The 13,403-nt window shown below is 38.5% G+C and overlaps 1 protein-coding gene across 2 annotated transcripts in view; it reads left to right on the top strand.

Annotated features, from left to right (window-relative positions):
- Positions 1 to 12,978, top strand: part of LOC126412126 (E3 ubiquitin-protein ligase TRIM33-like) — a 129,747-nt gene extending 116,769 nt beyond the window's left edge. Inside the window, exon 15 of one of the 2 annotated variants that reach the window (XM_050081567.1) lies at positions 10,570 to 12,978. In XM_050081567.1, the coding sequence (XP_049937524.1) occupies positions 10,570 to 10,728 (159 nt within the window). In that variant the 3' untranslated portion in view covers positions 10,729 to 12,978. Of the gene's footprint in view, positions 1 to 10,566 lie in introns of both variants that reach the window. The other variant, XM_050081566.1, reaches the window with a different exon arrangement.
- Positions 12,979 to 13,403: the final 425 nt, after the last annotated feature.

Genomic DNA, 13,403 nt, shown 5'->3' with positions numbered 1-13,403 from the left:
GAGACCCCATTGAAGTTTCATGCACAAAACAGGATTGTTTCTAATGCTGCTCACTGAGAGGGTTCAACAGTAAGCATTAACTTGGCAGTAGTTATAATTTGAAAAGTTACAATGCATTCTTCATGGTGAGCATAATCTATTTAGTGCTTCATACTGTCAGGACAAATATTTTTGATTCATTTCAAAACTCTAATTGTTAGTGAAGTAATAAAATCTAAATCAGGGCTTAACAACTGGCCGGTTTTGAGCGTACTCGCGTCTGCTCAGGCACGTGCTCGAGAGCAGGTGCAAGGTCGCGGAGGAGGGAGGGAGGGGAAATGCGCGCGCACGTATGAGTAGGACCGCATCGTGCCTATTGAATTCGCGCCGACTGAGTAACGTATAAAGTACTACGATCAGCTCTTAACAGTCACTTAGCTGGTTAAGAATCATGTCAAGTCGCCGTTGTGTAACGCCAACCATGCTTTCGCAGTTCAACCGCCAGTGGGAGGAATTGTATCTGTTTACAGAAAAAGATGGTGTTGCAAAATGTTTAGTATGTCACAAAACGCTGAATTCTTTTAGGAAATTTAATTTGCAGCAACATTATATGTCGTACCACGTGAAAGACTACGGAAGTGGAAAATGTGATGGACCAGATCGTGCACAGGAAGTTATTCAACTTAAAAGGAAGCTATCCGAATAAGATCTGGACGACGAAGAAAAATCAGCTGAGGCAGCTCTCAGAGTGAGTTACAAAATTGCTTTGCTTTTAGAAAAATCGCTGCGCCCCTTCACTGATGGCGATTTAATAAAAGAATGTTTGGTAGCTGCAGCGGAACATTTGTGTCCATTTCACGTTGAACAGTTTCGGATTGTGCCATTACCTAACATGACCATTATGCGTCACATACAGGGCATGGCAGACGACGTCCAGAGCCAGCTTGCAAATATCTGTAAAGATTTTATGGCGTATTCTCTAGCTCTGGACGAAAGTGTTGATATGACTGGAACAGCGCAGCTTGCCATATTTATTAGGGGTGTTAATAGAGATCTTCAGGCGAGGGAGGAGCTCCTCGATGTAATAGCCATGAAGAACACAACATCCGGAGGTGATATTTTAAGTAGTGTTGAAAATATAGGATTGTCGTGGAATTCTTTAGTTTCAGTGTCTGCAGACGGTGCACCAGCGATGACGGGGGAAAAATCAGGTTTCGTTGCGCTGTTGAAGGATAAAATGCAAAAACTGGCCGTGCCGAATGAAATAAGGGGCGTTCACTGTGTGATCCACCAGGAAACGTATGAGCAAAGAGTATCACTCTAAAAAATGTGATGAGTGTTGTTCGTACAACGAATTATATAAGGAAGCATGGGCTACAACAGGCAATTTAAAAGCTTTCTTGAGGATGTAGAAAGCCAGTATGGTAGCCTGCCTTAAATTGATTTTTCTGCCTATTAGATGAAATAAATATGTTCATGGAAATAAATAACATGTGTGTTCCTGAATTGAAAGAGCCTTCATGGAAATGTGATCTCGCGTTCTTAGCAGATTTAACTAGCCATCTGAATGTTTTGAACATTTCACTACAAGGTAAAGATCTGCTAATTACTCATTTCATAGATCGAATACGAGCTTTTAAAATGAAATTGACACTTTGGGTAAGTCAGCTAGAAATAGGAAATCTAGCTCATTTCCCTAAATTATCATCCATGCAAGATGTTCACAAAGACTGTGAACGTTATTCACATAGTTTAGTTGCCCTTAAGGAAGAATTTGATCAACGCTTTCAAGATCTGACAGCACTAGACAGTGATTTTGATCTGTTCTCTTCAGCGAATATTGAAGAGATTCGTCATGAGCTGCAACTAGAAATTATTGACCTGCAGTGTGACAGAGAATACAGAGACAAATTTCAGAACAAGAAAAACATGTTGGAATTCTATAGACACTTCCCTCAGGATAGATTTCGTCGTTTGCACAAACTGGTGGCTACAATTATATAAATGTTCGGTTGCACGTATGTTTGTGAACAACTGTTCCCTGCAATGAAATGTAAAAAGACGCGCCTGAGAAACGCATTGTCTGATCGAAATTTAAGCTCACGCTGCGCCTACAATGCACAAGAAAAATTGCTCCGAACATAGACGCAATTGTAAAGGGCAAAAAGTACAAGATAACAGAGAATCCTACACTTGAGTGACACCTTTTATTGTGTAACAGTTCACAAATTAATACGAATGTAGAGGCATACACTAAGCTAATAAAATTATGTGGCACGTGTACACTCTCCTTTATTTGTTTCATTTGTCGCAGTGATAATTCGTGAGCGATATCCCTGCAGGTGGCCGCGGATTTACATTGACTGGCGGCAGCTGTTGTGTGCCTCACGTGACTTTCCCCACTCTCCACTCTGGTCTGGTAGTGGGGGTAGCGCCCTCGCGCTGCTCCGTGCTCGCGCCTTGCTGCTCACAGCTTGCTCCGCGAGCACGTATGTTGTGAAGCCCTGATCTAAATTAACTATTGCTCTGTACAAAAATTTAGACTTAAGAATCAGCATATGGTTTATTGTTTTTCCATGTACACGTTTGTTTTATTATGCAAGAGGGAGTCTGTCAGAAAGTTTTGTTCCGGTGCAGAGTCTGGCGCATGTTGGAAGGCATATTTGGTTAAAAATTGATTTTTTTCCCTTACATACAGCTCAGTTTTGACTTGAATGAAATTATGAAGTTATGAGTTTCATATTCAGGGTCATATTTACCGACAGTTATAGAGCATGTACACATTGATTCGCTGAATGGAAAGTGCAGAGTGGACTATGACAATATTATGAAAAGGATGTTTGCTACTCACCATACAGTGCAGATAGGCACAACAAAAAGACTGGCAGAGGCCTCAGGAGCCAGAGACTGTGGTCATGTGTGTGCGGGAGGGGGGGGGGGGGGGGGGTTGTTTCCAATGAAGGCCTTGTTGGCCTAAGAAAGCTTACTTTCTGCCAGTCTTTTTGTTGTGCCTATCTGTGACTCAGCATCTGGTGAGTAGCAACTATCCATTTCATAATATTGTCTTCTGTTATTCAGATAAATTGTTTGCGTAAAGACTATGGTTTCTGGTATTTGGCCTGTATATTCTACAAACATTCCCCACATAATGAATTGAGTGCTATGGTCACATTCATTGACTGCGACACTACTTATTATACTTCTATGTTCATGTGACGAGAGGAGAATTTATACGAGAGGCAAAGTGTAGTCAGTAAAGTTTAACATATGAATTCATTGCTTGTATTATCAGTATTTACACTTTCTGTAAAGGAATAACATTAAGACTTCAATCAAGTAATACTACTAAAAATAAATGTTTTTTAAAATGTATCGGAAGTGTTGGTTGAATTCTTGAAAACTGAACAGCTTGAATTTTTTAAACTTTTTATAATTTTTTCAAAATTTAATTTAAATGTTGTCACAGTATAGGCATGATAGTAAGCCACCTAGGCTGCCTACAGTAGATATGAACAAACTACTTAGAGGTACATATTTGCATCCTTAACTCAAGCTGTTCGTTATTATGTTGATGAAGCCATCTCATCATGCCTATTCTGTTGCTTTTGTTTTGCAAACATATACTGAAGGTTTGTGCATGGTGAATGAATTATTCATTTGCATGGTAGAAGTGAAATACAAATGCAAGTGATTCACTGCCTTTTTGTGAATCTTTCAGGCACTGGAAAGTTTTTTTTCATTTTTGTCGCATTCCACAATATTAGTTGATTGTGACATGGGTGGGGGCATGCCACATACTCATGTGAGGAATTCATACTCCACAGTAAACTGTGATTGACCTGTGAACAAGCATACTGCCCCACTTTTCATAGGCTCACTCATTACAACACCAACTGTGGTTCCTTCTTGTGAAGGCACAGGTAACTGAGCTTCCAGAGGGATGTGTGACTGAGAGGCTGCCAAAAGGTCAGGCCAGAGCAAGAATTTTGTTAGATGCCTTCGGGCACTTGAAACAAGAAAATAGCACAGACATTATTTTGTAGCCCATAGTTGACTGCGTGAAGGCTGTCATTGAGTATTTCCTCACTCCTAGATTTTTTCCCACACCCACAAAATAGCAGTGTATGTGGCAATAGACTCAAGGTCTCCTTAACTATGATATGGCCAATCTGTAGTCTCCCAGTGATCCAACTATATGTAATGTCATCTAAATAAGTTTAATGTTCCAACCTGATTGCTTACCAAATTGTATACACCAAATTCTTACAGCAAACAGTCAAAACTACTATATATAAGATCTGTGCAGGTGCACTAATTAACCCATGTTCTGCCAATCTACTCTTCACACGTTCATCACGATGAACTGTTTTCTATCTTTATTTATTTTTGTCATCTGGATTCCATGACTTGTAGATGCAAATGTTTTGCAAATCCATTGTGTCTCAACTTCTGACTGGAAAAAGAATGAGAAGGTAAATATGTACCCATTATCAGGCATTTCCACTCTACCACCTAATGTTCTAGCATTTCTATTTGTTTTAGATATTTCCTAAATTTCGCCGTCTCTGTCTTGTTTTTGACTTCACCAACATGCAAATGTAAATAATGTCCCTAATTATCATTTTTTACCTCTTATGTTGAAGTAAAGTACCACCATATAGTTCTGTTTTGTGTTCTATTCTTCTGAAGTGGCTACACCAACGTGTTTTACTTCGTTAGTTAACGTTGACCAGTAACGGTATATTGATGTTCCGCAGTTCTGCAAGGTATTTCTTGTATCATCATTCGTATGAATCTCACACTTGCCATCTACATTTTTTTCTCTATTTAAGGTCTGGGTTACACAACTATCTGTGACACAGTACTTAGATTATTTTTTACTGTTTATTTCTAAGGTGTAAATTTCTCAACTGTAAGTATCCCGGAATACTATCTCAATAACCAGCTATGCTCATTACCATCGCATCATATTTGATGAGTATGAATCAGTAGTCAGTAACTACTTCAGTCCAGGAATTAACATTAATTTAATTGCTTCTGTGAAAAACTTCAGGAAGAGTTTCTCTTGAAATAGCATCCCTTTCTTCACCATATCACAATTTTTAAGTGTCCGTGTATTCACTTTTTTGTTGATACTCCCTACACTGTTCTGCAGTGCCGACCTCTTTGCCTGATTACAGCATCAGACTGTGTTTGACATTTTGGGAGGTGTGTGTAGACTCTTGTTATATTCATCATAATTTCCCATTTCTACCTCCACAATTAAAAGGTGAAATCACATTTGACTTGCCATGGCAGAGCAAGCAGTAAAACTACTGGATGTTACCTTATTGGACAGTATGAATGGATTTTAGATTTTGTGCATGTGCTTACTGTAACACTTCACTGATTTCCACTAACCTACTCTGCCCCCCCCCCCCCCCCAAAAAAAAAAGTCTTACATTTCAACAGAACTTGTTTTATTGCACTAACAGGTGGTTAAGCTATTTATCTGTTGTCTTTTAATGGTACAAGTGTTGGAAGTAGGAGAGTGCTTTCAATGCAACAGCATATCAATGCATTCTTTGAAAGCTTGTGCATTATTCATGAATAATGGGAAATGCATGTATGTATTAGTGTTTTAGATGTCCCTACTGAAATCAGGTGGGGATAGGCTTTTCTTTTTTTAATGTTTACTGTGATTATTGATTTACAGGCTTCAGAATATATATATAAACAAAGATGATGTGACTTACCAAACGAAAGCGCTGGCATGTTGATAGACACACAAACATACACACAAAATTCAAGCTTTCGCAACCAACAGTTCCTTCATCAGGAAAGAGGAAAGGAGAGGGAAAAATGAAAGGATGTGGGTTTTAAGGGAGAGGGTAAGGAGTCATTCCAATCCCGGCAGCGGAAAGACTTACCTTAAGGGGAAAAAAGGACAGGTATACACGCGCGTGCGCGCCCACACGCGCGTGCGCGCCCACACACACACACACACACACACACACACACACACACACACACACACACACACACACACATCCATCCGCACATACACAGACACAAGCAGACATTTGTAAAGGAAAACTCTTTGCCTTTACAAATGTCTGCTTGTGTCTGTGTATGTGCAGATGGATATGTGTGTGTGCGTGCACGTGCGAGTATACACCTGTCCTTTTTTCTCCCTAAGGTAAGTCTTTCTGCTCCCGGGATTGGAATGACTCCTTACCCTCTCCCTTAAAACCCACATCCTTTCGTCTTTCCCTCTCCTCCCCTCTTTCCTGATGAAGCTTGAATTTTGTGTGTATGTTTGTGTTTGTTTGTGTGTCTATCAACATGCCAACGCTTTCATTTGGTAAGTCACATCATCTTTGTTTTTAGATATATTTTTCCCACATGGAATGTTTCCCTCTATATATATATATATATATATGTTTATGCGTGCGTGCGCGCTAGCACACGAGTGAGTGTGTGGGGGGGGGGGGGTGGCATAAGTATATGTCTGTGTGTTTTGGTGGCAGCAAAAACAATGCAAGAGAAGTGTAACAGAGAACAGTTATTTTTAAAACAAAAGAAATTATTGCCAGTCACAATGGTATGACTTCAATAAGTTAGAAAAATAATGCATGTTACAGAATATCCAGAAAAGTGAATAGGTTTGTGTTTCTATTTAAGAATCCATTCTTACACTCCTGTTCTCTATTAAAAATGTAATTACTGGGCTTTATTAGAGTACTTAAAGTGAGATGCTGTATTCGTCCTTGCATTCTATCCCTTTTTTTTTCTCTTTTTTATCAACTGCCAAACTAGGATCAGGCTTGTCAGTTTCATTTTGATACATGCTTACATTATGCACAAAGTGTTGAGGCTTACATTATCAGTGTTTGGCTGATGTCCTGTAACCCTACCAGTGTATAGTATACCGCTTTATAATAGATAAGTTCTTTCTATATTGAAGTGTTGGAGTCATGAAAAACTTGTAGTGAATGTATAGCAAAATGTCAGTTCTTTATTTACATGCAACTGTTGTGTTGTGTGGGCTCTATGTAATTCAAAATTTGTTTTGTTGGGTCACGCATTTAAAATCAGTCACCATGTCGAAAGATCAATTCAAATGTTATGTTGTGTGGGTTTGCTTATCCGTATCATTTCTGTGTAATTTACAGACTGTTTAGTGGTATGTGGGAGTAGTACGTGGCTGGTATCTCTCTTGTATTGAAACAAAGACCTGACCATAATAAATTTGTCTGTAAGCATGATTTCCCTCTAAAGAAAGGCAATGAAGTCTCTCTCTCTCTCTCTCTCTCTCTCTCTCTCTCTCTCTCTCTCTCTCTCTCTCTCTCTCTCTCTCCCTCCCTCCGCCCCCTCCCCCTCGTCCCCCCTCCCCCCCCCCCCTCTCCCTCCCTCCGCCCCATGTGTGCGTGTGAGGAGGAGGGACAGCGGCGATGTGTGCTTCCATGTCTTTGTATATGTTGTTAAATTTTTATTAGTTGTTAGGCTATGGATTGTTAAAGAAGGAACAAAAAATATTTGAGCAGGTGACTGATTTAGTTTGGTTTGATTTGATTTAACCAGGTAGATAAAACAACGGTGGTCCTAGCACCCTGTTGCCTGCACTGAGACTGAGTTTATTATGTAGTATCTCTCTGCCATTCTAGAAAAGACAACCAGCACACTTAAAGAGTTGTAGGAGTATTTTTAATACATCTTTGCTTGCCACAGTTTCTTCATGAATTATGGCTCAAATATTTTGTCTTTTGGCTTCCAGTGCATCGCATTGAAAGATTAAATGTAATGTGTTTCGTCCCCCATAACATATAGACTGCACTTAGAGCTCCTTTCTCTATAGCCATCATGTGCAGGTGTTTCCTGAAGTTTCCAGGCGAGTTACTAGACCTAATGAGAGTTTAATATGCCTGCTGTTCAAGCCCAGGATTACAGAACTTCTTTTAAAACATGATTTTGGCATTTTGCTTGTCATGATTGTTTTTGGGTTTTAGTCCACTGTTCTACATGTACCTCCTGATCTGGCCATTTAATTTAGATTTTACTTTTGCCTTAATGATGGCTGAGGTAAGTTCCGGTCCAACTGACTGAGTCATAGTGCATGCCCTGGCCATCCTAATTCCGAGTGACTAGGAACCCACAGCTAGTTTACCCTGTTGCTTTACCCTAGCCTCACAAAGATTTCATGATGTTCTGCAGTGATACTTTATCTTATTCCAGGGGCTGACACAGATTTCACAGCTACTTGACTGTCTGAATGAATGTAGATGTTACAATCCTTGTAATGCCTATGTAGATTTTCCTCTGTGCATACTCTGATTGTGAATACCACAGCAGCCTCCTTAGTGAGACTGTACTCTTCAGTTGAGGCTGCACACTGTGTACCCCACCTCCAGCACCTTCACCCATTATTGACGTGTCAGTAAACCAGACTACATCAGCTGAACAGTATTGTGGTTCACCCTTCCATGCTCCCTGCTCCCTATGGTTACATAGAAAGGTTTATTGAAGCAGCTGGAAGTTATTGTATAGTCAGCTGGCATTTCCCAGACCACTGCTATGTTTACCACTTTCATTATATTAGTATGGGATTCTGGAAATCCTAAAGATCTCTACTGCGGCTTTCATTGTAACCCAGTGATGTAATTGGAGAAGGGGGGCGCATGTCTAGTGTTGTATCCAACTCGGCAGTGGGAGTGTTGCTAATTCCACTCATTATTACTCGGTAGGCCAATCTCTACATCTTCCTGAGCTCCTTAGCAGCCAGCTTTTTTGCTATTGTATTCCACCACATTGTAGCCCCATAAGTTTTCCTTTTGTGATGGTGCTTGTAAGTTTCACATTCAGGGCTACTCCTAAGTACTTCTCTGACTCCCTCTACTGATGGAATTTCGTCGAAGAGCTGAAGATTCCAGTACTTGTTCTGGAGACGCTATCTCAAGAATGATGCTAACCCTTGAATCCTGTTTCCTACACCAATTTTACACAATACTCATAGCACAGTGTGCCAATATTCTAACAGTTCTTGCAATCTTACCAAATATTACTTTGACTAAATCGTCTGCATATCCTTGGCAAAAATAGTCCTGCATTTAGGTTCTTAATGAGTCCATTCACCACTAGGTTCCCTGGTAGCAGGGACAAGATCCCATCTTGCAAATGCCCTCTAGTGGTATTTATCACCAGTTTGACATCTATCATGGTGGCTTTGACCTTTTTTCTTCTCATCACTGTCTTAATCCACCTATTCTACCTAGATATGGTGGTCTTAATATCATGCCCTTCTGTGACTTTTACCATAGGTTCAAAGCTTGTATTGCTGCGAGCCCTCACAGTATTCAGGATTATGCAGAGTGTCATTCTCTGGAAATGTAGTGCTTTTGCAACAAGTTGATAAAGTGCTGTTTTGTGTGATTTGTCTGTTTAGTATGAGTGTTGGTTTTTATTTAGAGAAACTTCAGTTCACCTTCTTTCTGCAACATGCATGCTAACCAGTTTTTCTTATGTCTTTAGATGAAAGGAGAACAGATTGATTATTCTCATGTCCTTAGCTTTGTATGATCATTCTACCTGGCTCCATACTGGAAACAACTTTCACTGTTCTCCAAGTATTAACAATGACAACTGCACCAAAACTGACTCTTAAACAGTCTGCATAAGAGTGTGATTAATCACTCTCCTGCTTGTTGCAACAAAGACCTGGTGACTTGAATAGTTGAAACATTCCCATTGTCCACTGGATTTTGTTGAACTCCGTCTATTCCTTACCAGATTCTCAGTTCTACTATTGGTTACTTGTTAACCAGTACCTCACAAGGACTGGATCTTGATCTGAATCATCTGGCAGAGCGCATTGTCGGAAGTGAGTCTTTTAGGAATACTTTCTGCCTCTCATGTGCTGACTCTTTATACTCACCATCCTCCCTCCTTAGTGTTGCTCCAGGGTTTATTGGTATCCTAATTAGAATCTTGTGTGAAGTCTGGCTCTGGCAGTTGCGGATACATTTTGTATGTACTCACAGACCATTTATTTATGCAGTTGCTAATCACATCTTTACAACTTAAAATGGCACTAGCTATGTTTGTAAACATAATTAAGATTACTGCAGTAGAAAAGATGGTATCAGCTTCCCAAACATGCCATAATTATGGCCCAATGCTTCACCATTTGAGTTGGATTTTCAATTTGCTAGTAGTCTCTGCAGTAAAATGTTCTCGAGGAATTTACAGACATTTAGGTTATAGTGAATATGTGATATTCTAAATTTTCACACCCTTTTGAGATTACGATCTTTCCACGAGAGCTGTAATCTGTGTGTTTCCTCTCATACGTTCAATCTATAGTATTTATTAGAAAACCAAAACTGAAAAACCAATATGTGACTTGTAAAAGATACTTGTTAACAGTAATGGAATATTCCTCAACTTGAGAGTGTAGCAGTCAGTCTGTACAAATGAAAAAAATGTATAGTGTGTGTAGCAGTCAGTCTGTACAAATGAAAAAAATATATATTAGAAAATTGCTATAGTTTACTATTTGAAACTAATACCTAACAATAATTGTGAAGAGATGCTTTTCTTTGTCTTTTGCAGAAGGAGAGCCAAGTTTACCAAGATGCAAAAACTTTAGAAGAATTTTTTGATAGCCTATTGCAGAAGTGGCTTCCTCAATATGCATATGATACAACAGCAGGCTCTGATGATGACTGCCTATCTCCACCTCAGAAGAGACAACGACGAATAGTATCAGATTGATTGCTCGCTGAGCATGTTATATATAGTTGTCAGCTTGATCACACCTACAGCAGGGCCCTCCAAAAACGTGATTTATAATAATATAAACTGCTGAATGGTTTACTAATAAGATGGAATGCAAGATGGCATAGGAGACTTCCATTGAATCATGCAGTCAGATCTTAGCCATTTTAGTGAATTTGTTGAACACTAAAACTTGGGCATTTCATTTTTGACCAATCTGAATTTGCTCAGTAGTGATATTGATATCAGTGACTACTTTTAAAGTATTGTAGCAATACCATTTTATGTTTTAAAAAAAGCGCTTATGTGTATTTTCTCCCTGATTCTATTCTGATGGTACTGCTGTAATAGCTCCATTGGTCAGTTGTTATGTGTATGTAAAATGTCGTTAATGTGAAACAGTTTGTTTGTATGTTAAATTTAATTGGGAGTTGTACACTCGATTGTTCCATAGTTCCCTCACTCCCCAACTTACACGGTGTAGAATATGTTTCAAGAAGCATTATATATTCCCTGTCGCTGTTGACTGACTATGAAGTGATGTACTACCAATGTTAAAACAATTAGTCCGTGTTATAGTATAACTTGTATGATAATTGAAATATGTCTTGCCATCTGGAGTTCTCTGTTGGAATATACTTCTGTAATATTTGTAGGAAATAGCACTCTGCAAATAAATGAATCTCGTACAAATTTTTTTTCCAAACCACTATCACTATGGTGGTTATTTAAGTGCATTTGTGCATGTTGTAATGTATATAATGTAAGGACATTGATGGCTACCATCCCAGCACGTTTTAGCATTGCCCTCCTACCCTGAGCTACGTTAAAGCTAAGTGCTTTGAACATTGCAATACAGTAAATCTTTTTTGTTAGTGTCTCATTCAAAATTGTACTATTTGTTCTTCACAGATTGATAACAAATTGTTTTTAAAACATATTGTGATACTTTTAAGTGAAGTATGTTTTGTTGTTGCCTATTTCTTTTATACAATAGGCTTTCATAGGAGTAGTAGTGTCCTTTGTTAATCCCTAAAGCAATAAGTATAAATAACATGAAACTGAAAATATACAAGAGATTACATAATCTGTCAGTAAGCGTAGGTTCAGTGGATTTGTATGAAGTAGATTCAGTAATGACAAAGGTAACATATATAAACTGTTTGTGTGCAAGGTATTCAGCACACAAAACATGGCATCGTAATTGCATTATATAGTGGCTTTTAGAAAAATTGTATCAAGAGTAGAGTAATGGCTCATTTTTCATGAAGTGTATCACTTTTTGGAGAGTTGCTGTAATGGCAAGAATTATGTTACAGCAGCTATATTATTATATTTTCAAAGATAACAGTATACAAAATCATATGTTAAAGAGATTAGTTTGTTTAACTGTAGCATTGTATATAGATAAATTGTTTTGCTGTCATGCTACTGTTACAGAATTGTGTGATATTAATTTTGGAAATGGTCCACATATGTTTATCATTTCACAGTGAACAATTTTTGTATAGATGACATATATACAGTACTGTATGCCAGTTTTAAAGCATATAGGTTTCTGAGTTACGGATTTGTAACGTAATCAGTGTTGCAGTTCATACGGTAGTTCTAGAAGTATTTTAAAAGTAGCAACACTTTCAGTAGCATGTTATATAGTATCCTTGTGGCTTTAGACGATAACATAATTTATTCATTTTGTTAGCTCACTTGTATATCATTATTTATAATGGGAAAGAGGTTCTTACTGTTCTCCCTGTGAATCAGAGTCTAGATCAGAATGAAATATACTTTTAATCTTTGATTTCTTGTATAAAGGAAAATAACATTTGTCGTGTTATTCAAATGAGATAAGAAACAGTTGTTTCTTGTTATGGGCTGCACACAGTGTTTAATTTTGTGCATTTTGCATCAGTAAGAAAGTGTTAGACGAAGAACACCCATTATCGTACAGCACTCCCAGTTTCCACTACAGGATCTTCAGTATGAAGACGTTATACATCATCATGTCTGCTGCATGTACGCAGGATTAAATTGTACGGAAACTGTAGTACTTACATAAATGTGAATATAGAATTCTTAGTCAGTTGTCACTGCCAGTTAACTTATACGATCACATCGAGTGGTCCATTAAGTCGTGAAACAAAGAAATTGTAGTATGTTACTTTCATAGAGGAAAGTTTATTTCTCTGAGATGTTTGATTTATAATTGCTGTCCTGACCAGTAAAATATAAGTCATATGTTTCTTACCAGTCTCTTTTTTATTATTCATTTACTGTTGTAATAGACCAGAGTTGTCCCATTTCCAAACTTTCACAGACCCCACCTCTACAACCTGATCCAGCCCCTACCTTTGTGAAGACTTACACAGCCAAAGGAAGAGCCACTTTTTGATTATAACATATCCATCAATGCCTTTACAAATTCTTTTCAGCTTCCTGCAATGACAGAATGGCAACTGCCCCAGCATTACTAGTAATACTAAATGGCTGTAGACACTCTGTAATAACAACAGACAATTTTGTTTTGCAGATTACATCGGTTGATGGCTGCTTGGTTTGTAACTCTCTGGATCCTAGTAGGCAATCATTCATGTAACATATACTCAGCTCTTGTGAGTCTTTTAATTCTTTTCTCTAACATCTCCATTTACATCCAGGTCTTCCCCATTCTC

This window comes from Schistocerca serialis, chromosome 7, assembly GCF_023864345.2.
Source record: "Schistocerca serialis cubense isolate TAMUIC-IGC-003099 chromosome 7, iqSchSeri2.2, whole genome shotgun sequence".
Classification (NCBI taxonomy): Eukaryota; Metazoa; Arthropoda; class Insecta; order Orthoptera; family Acrididae; genus Schistocerca; species Schistocerca serialis.
Note: the sequence above shows the minus strand (reverse complement) of the source record. Positions and strands in the feature narration are given on the sequence as shown.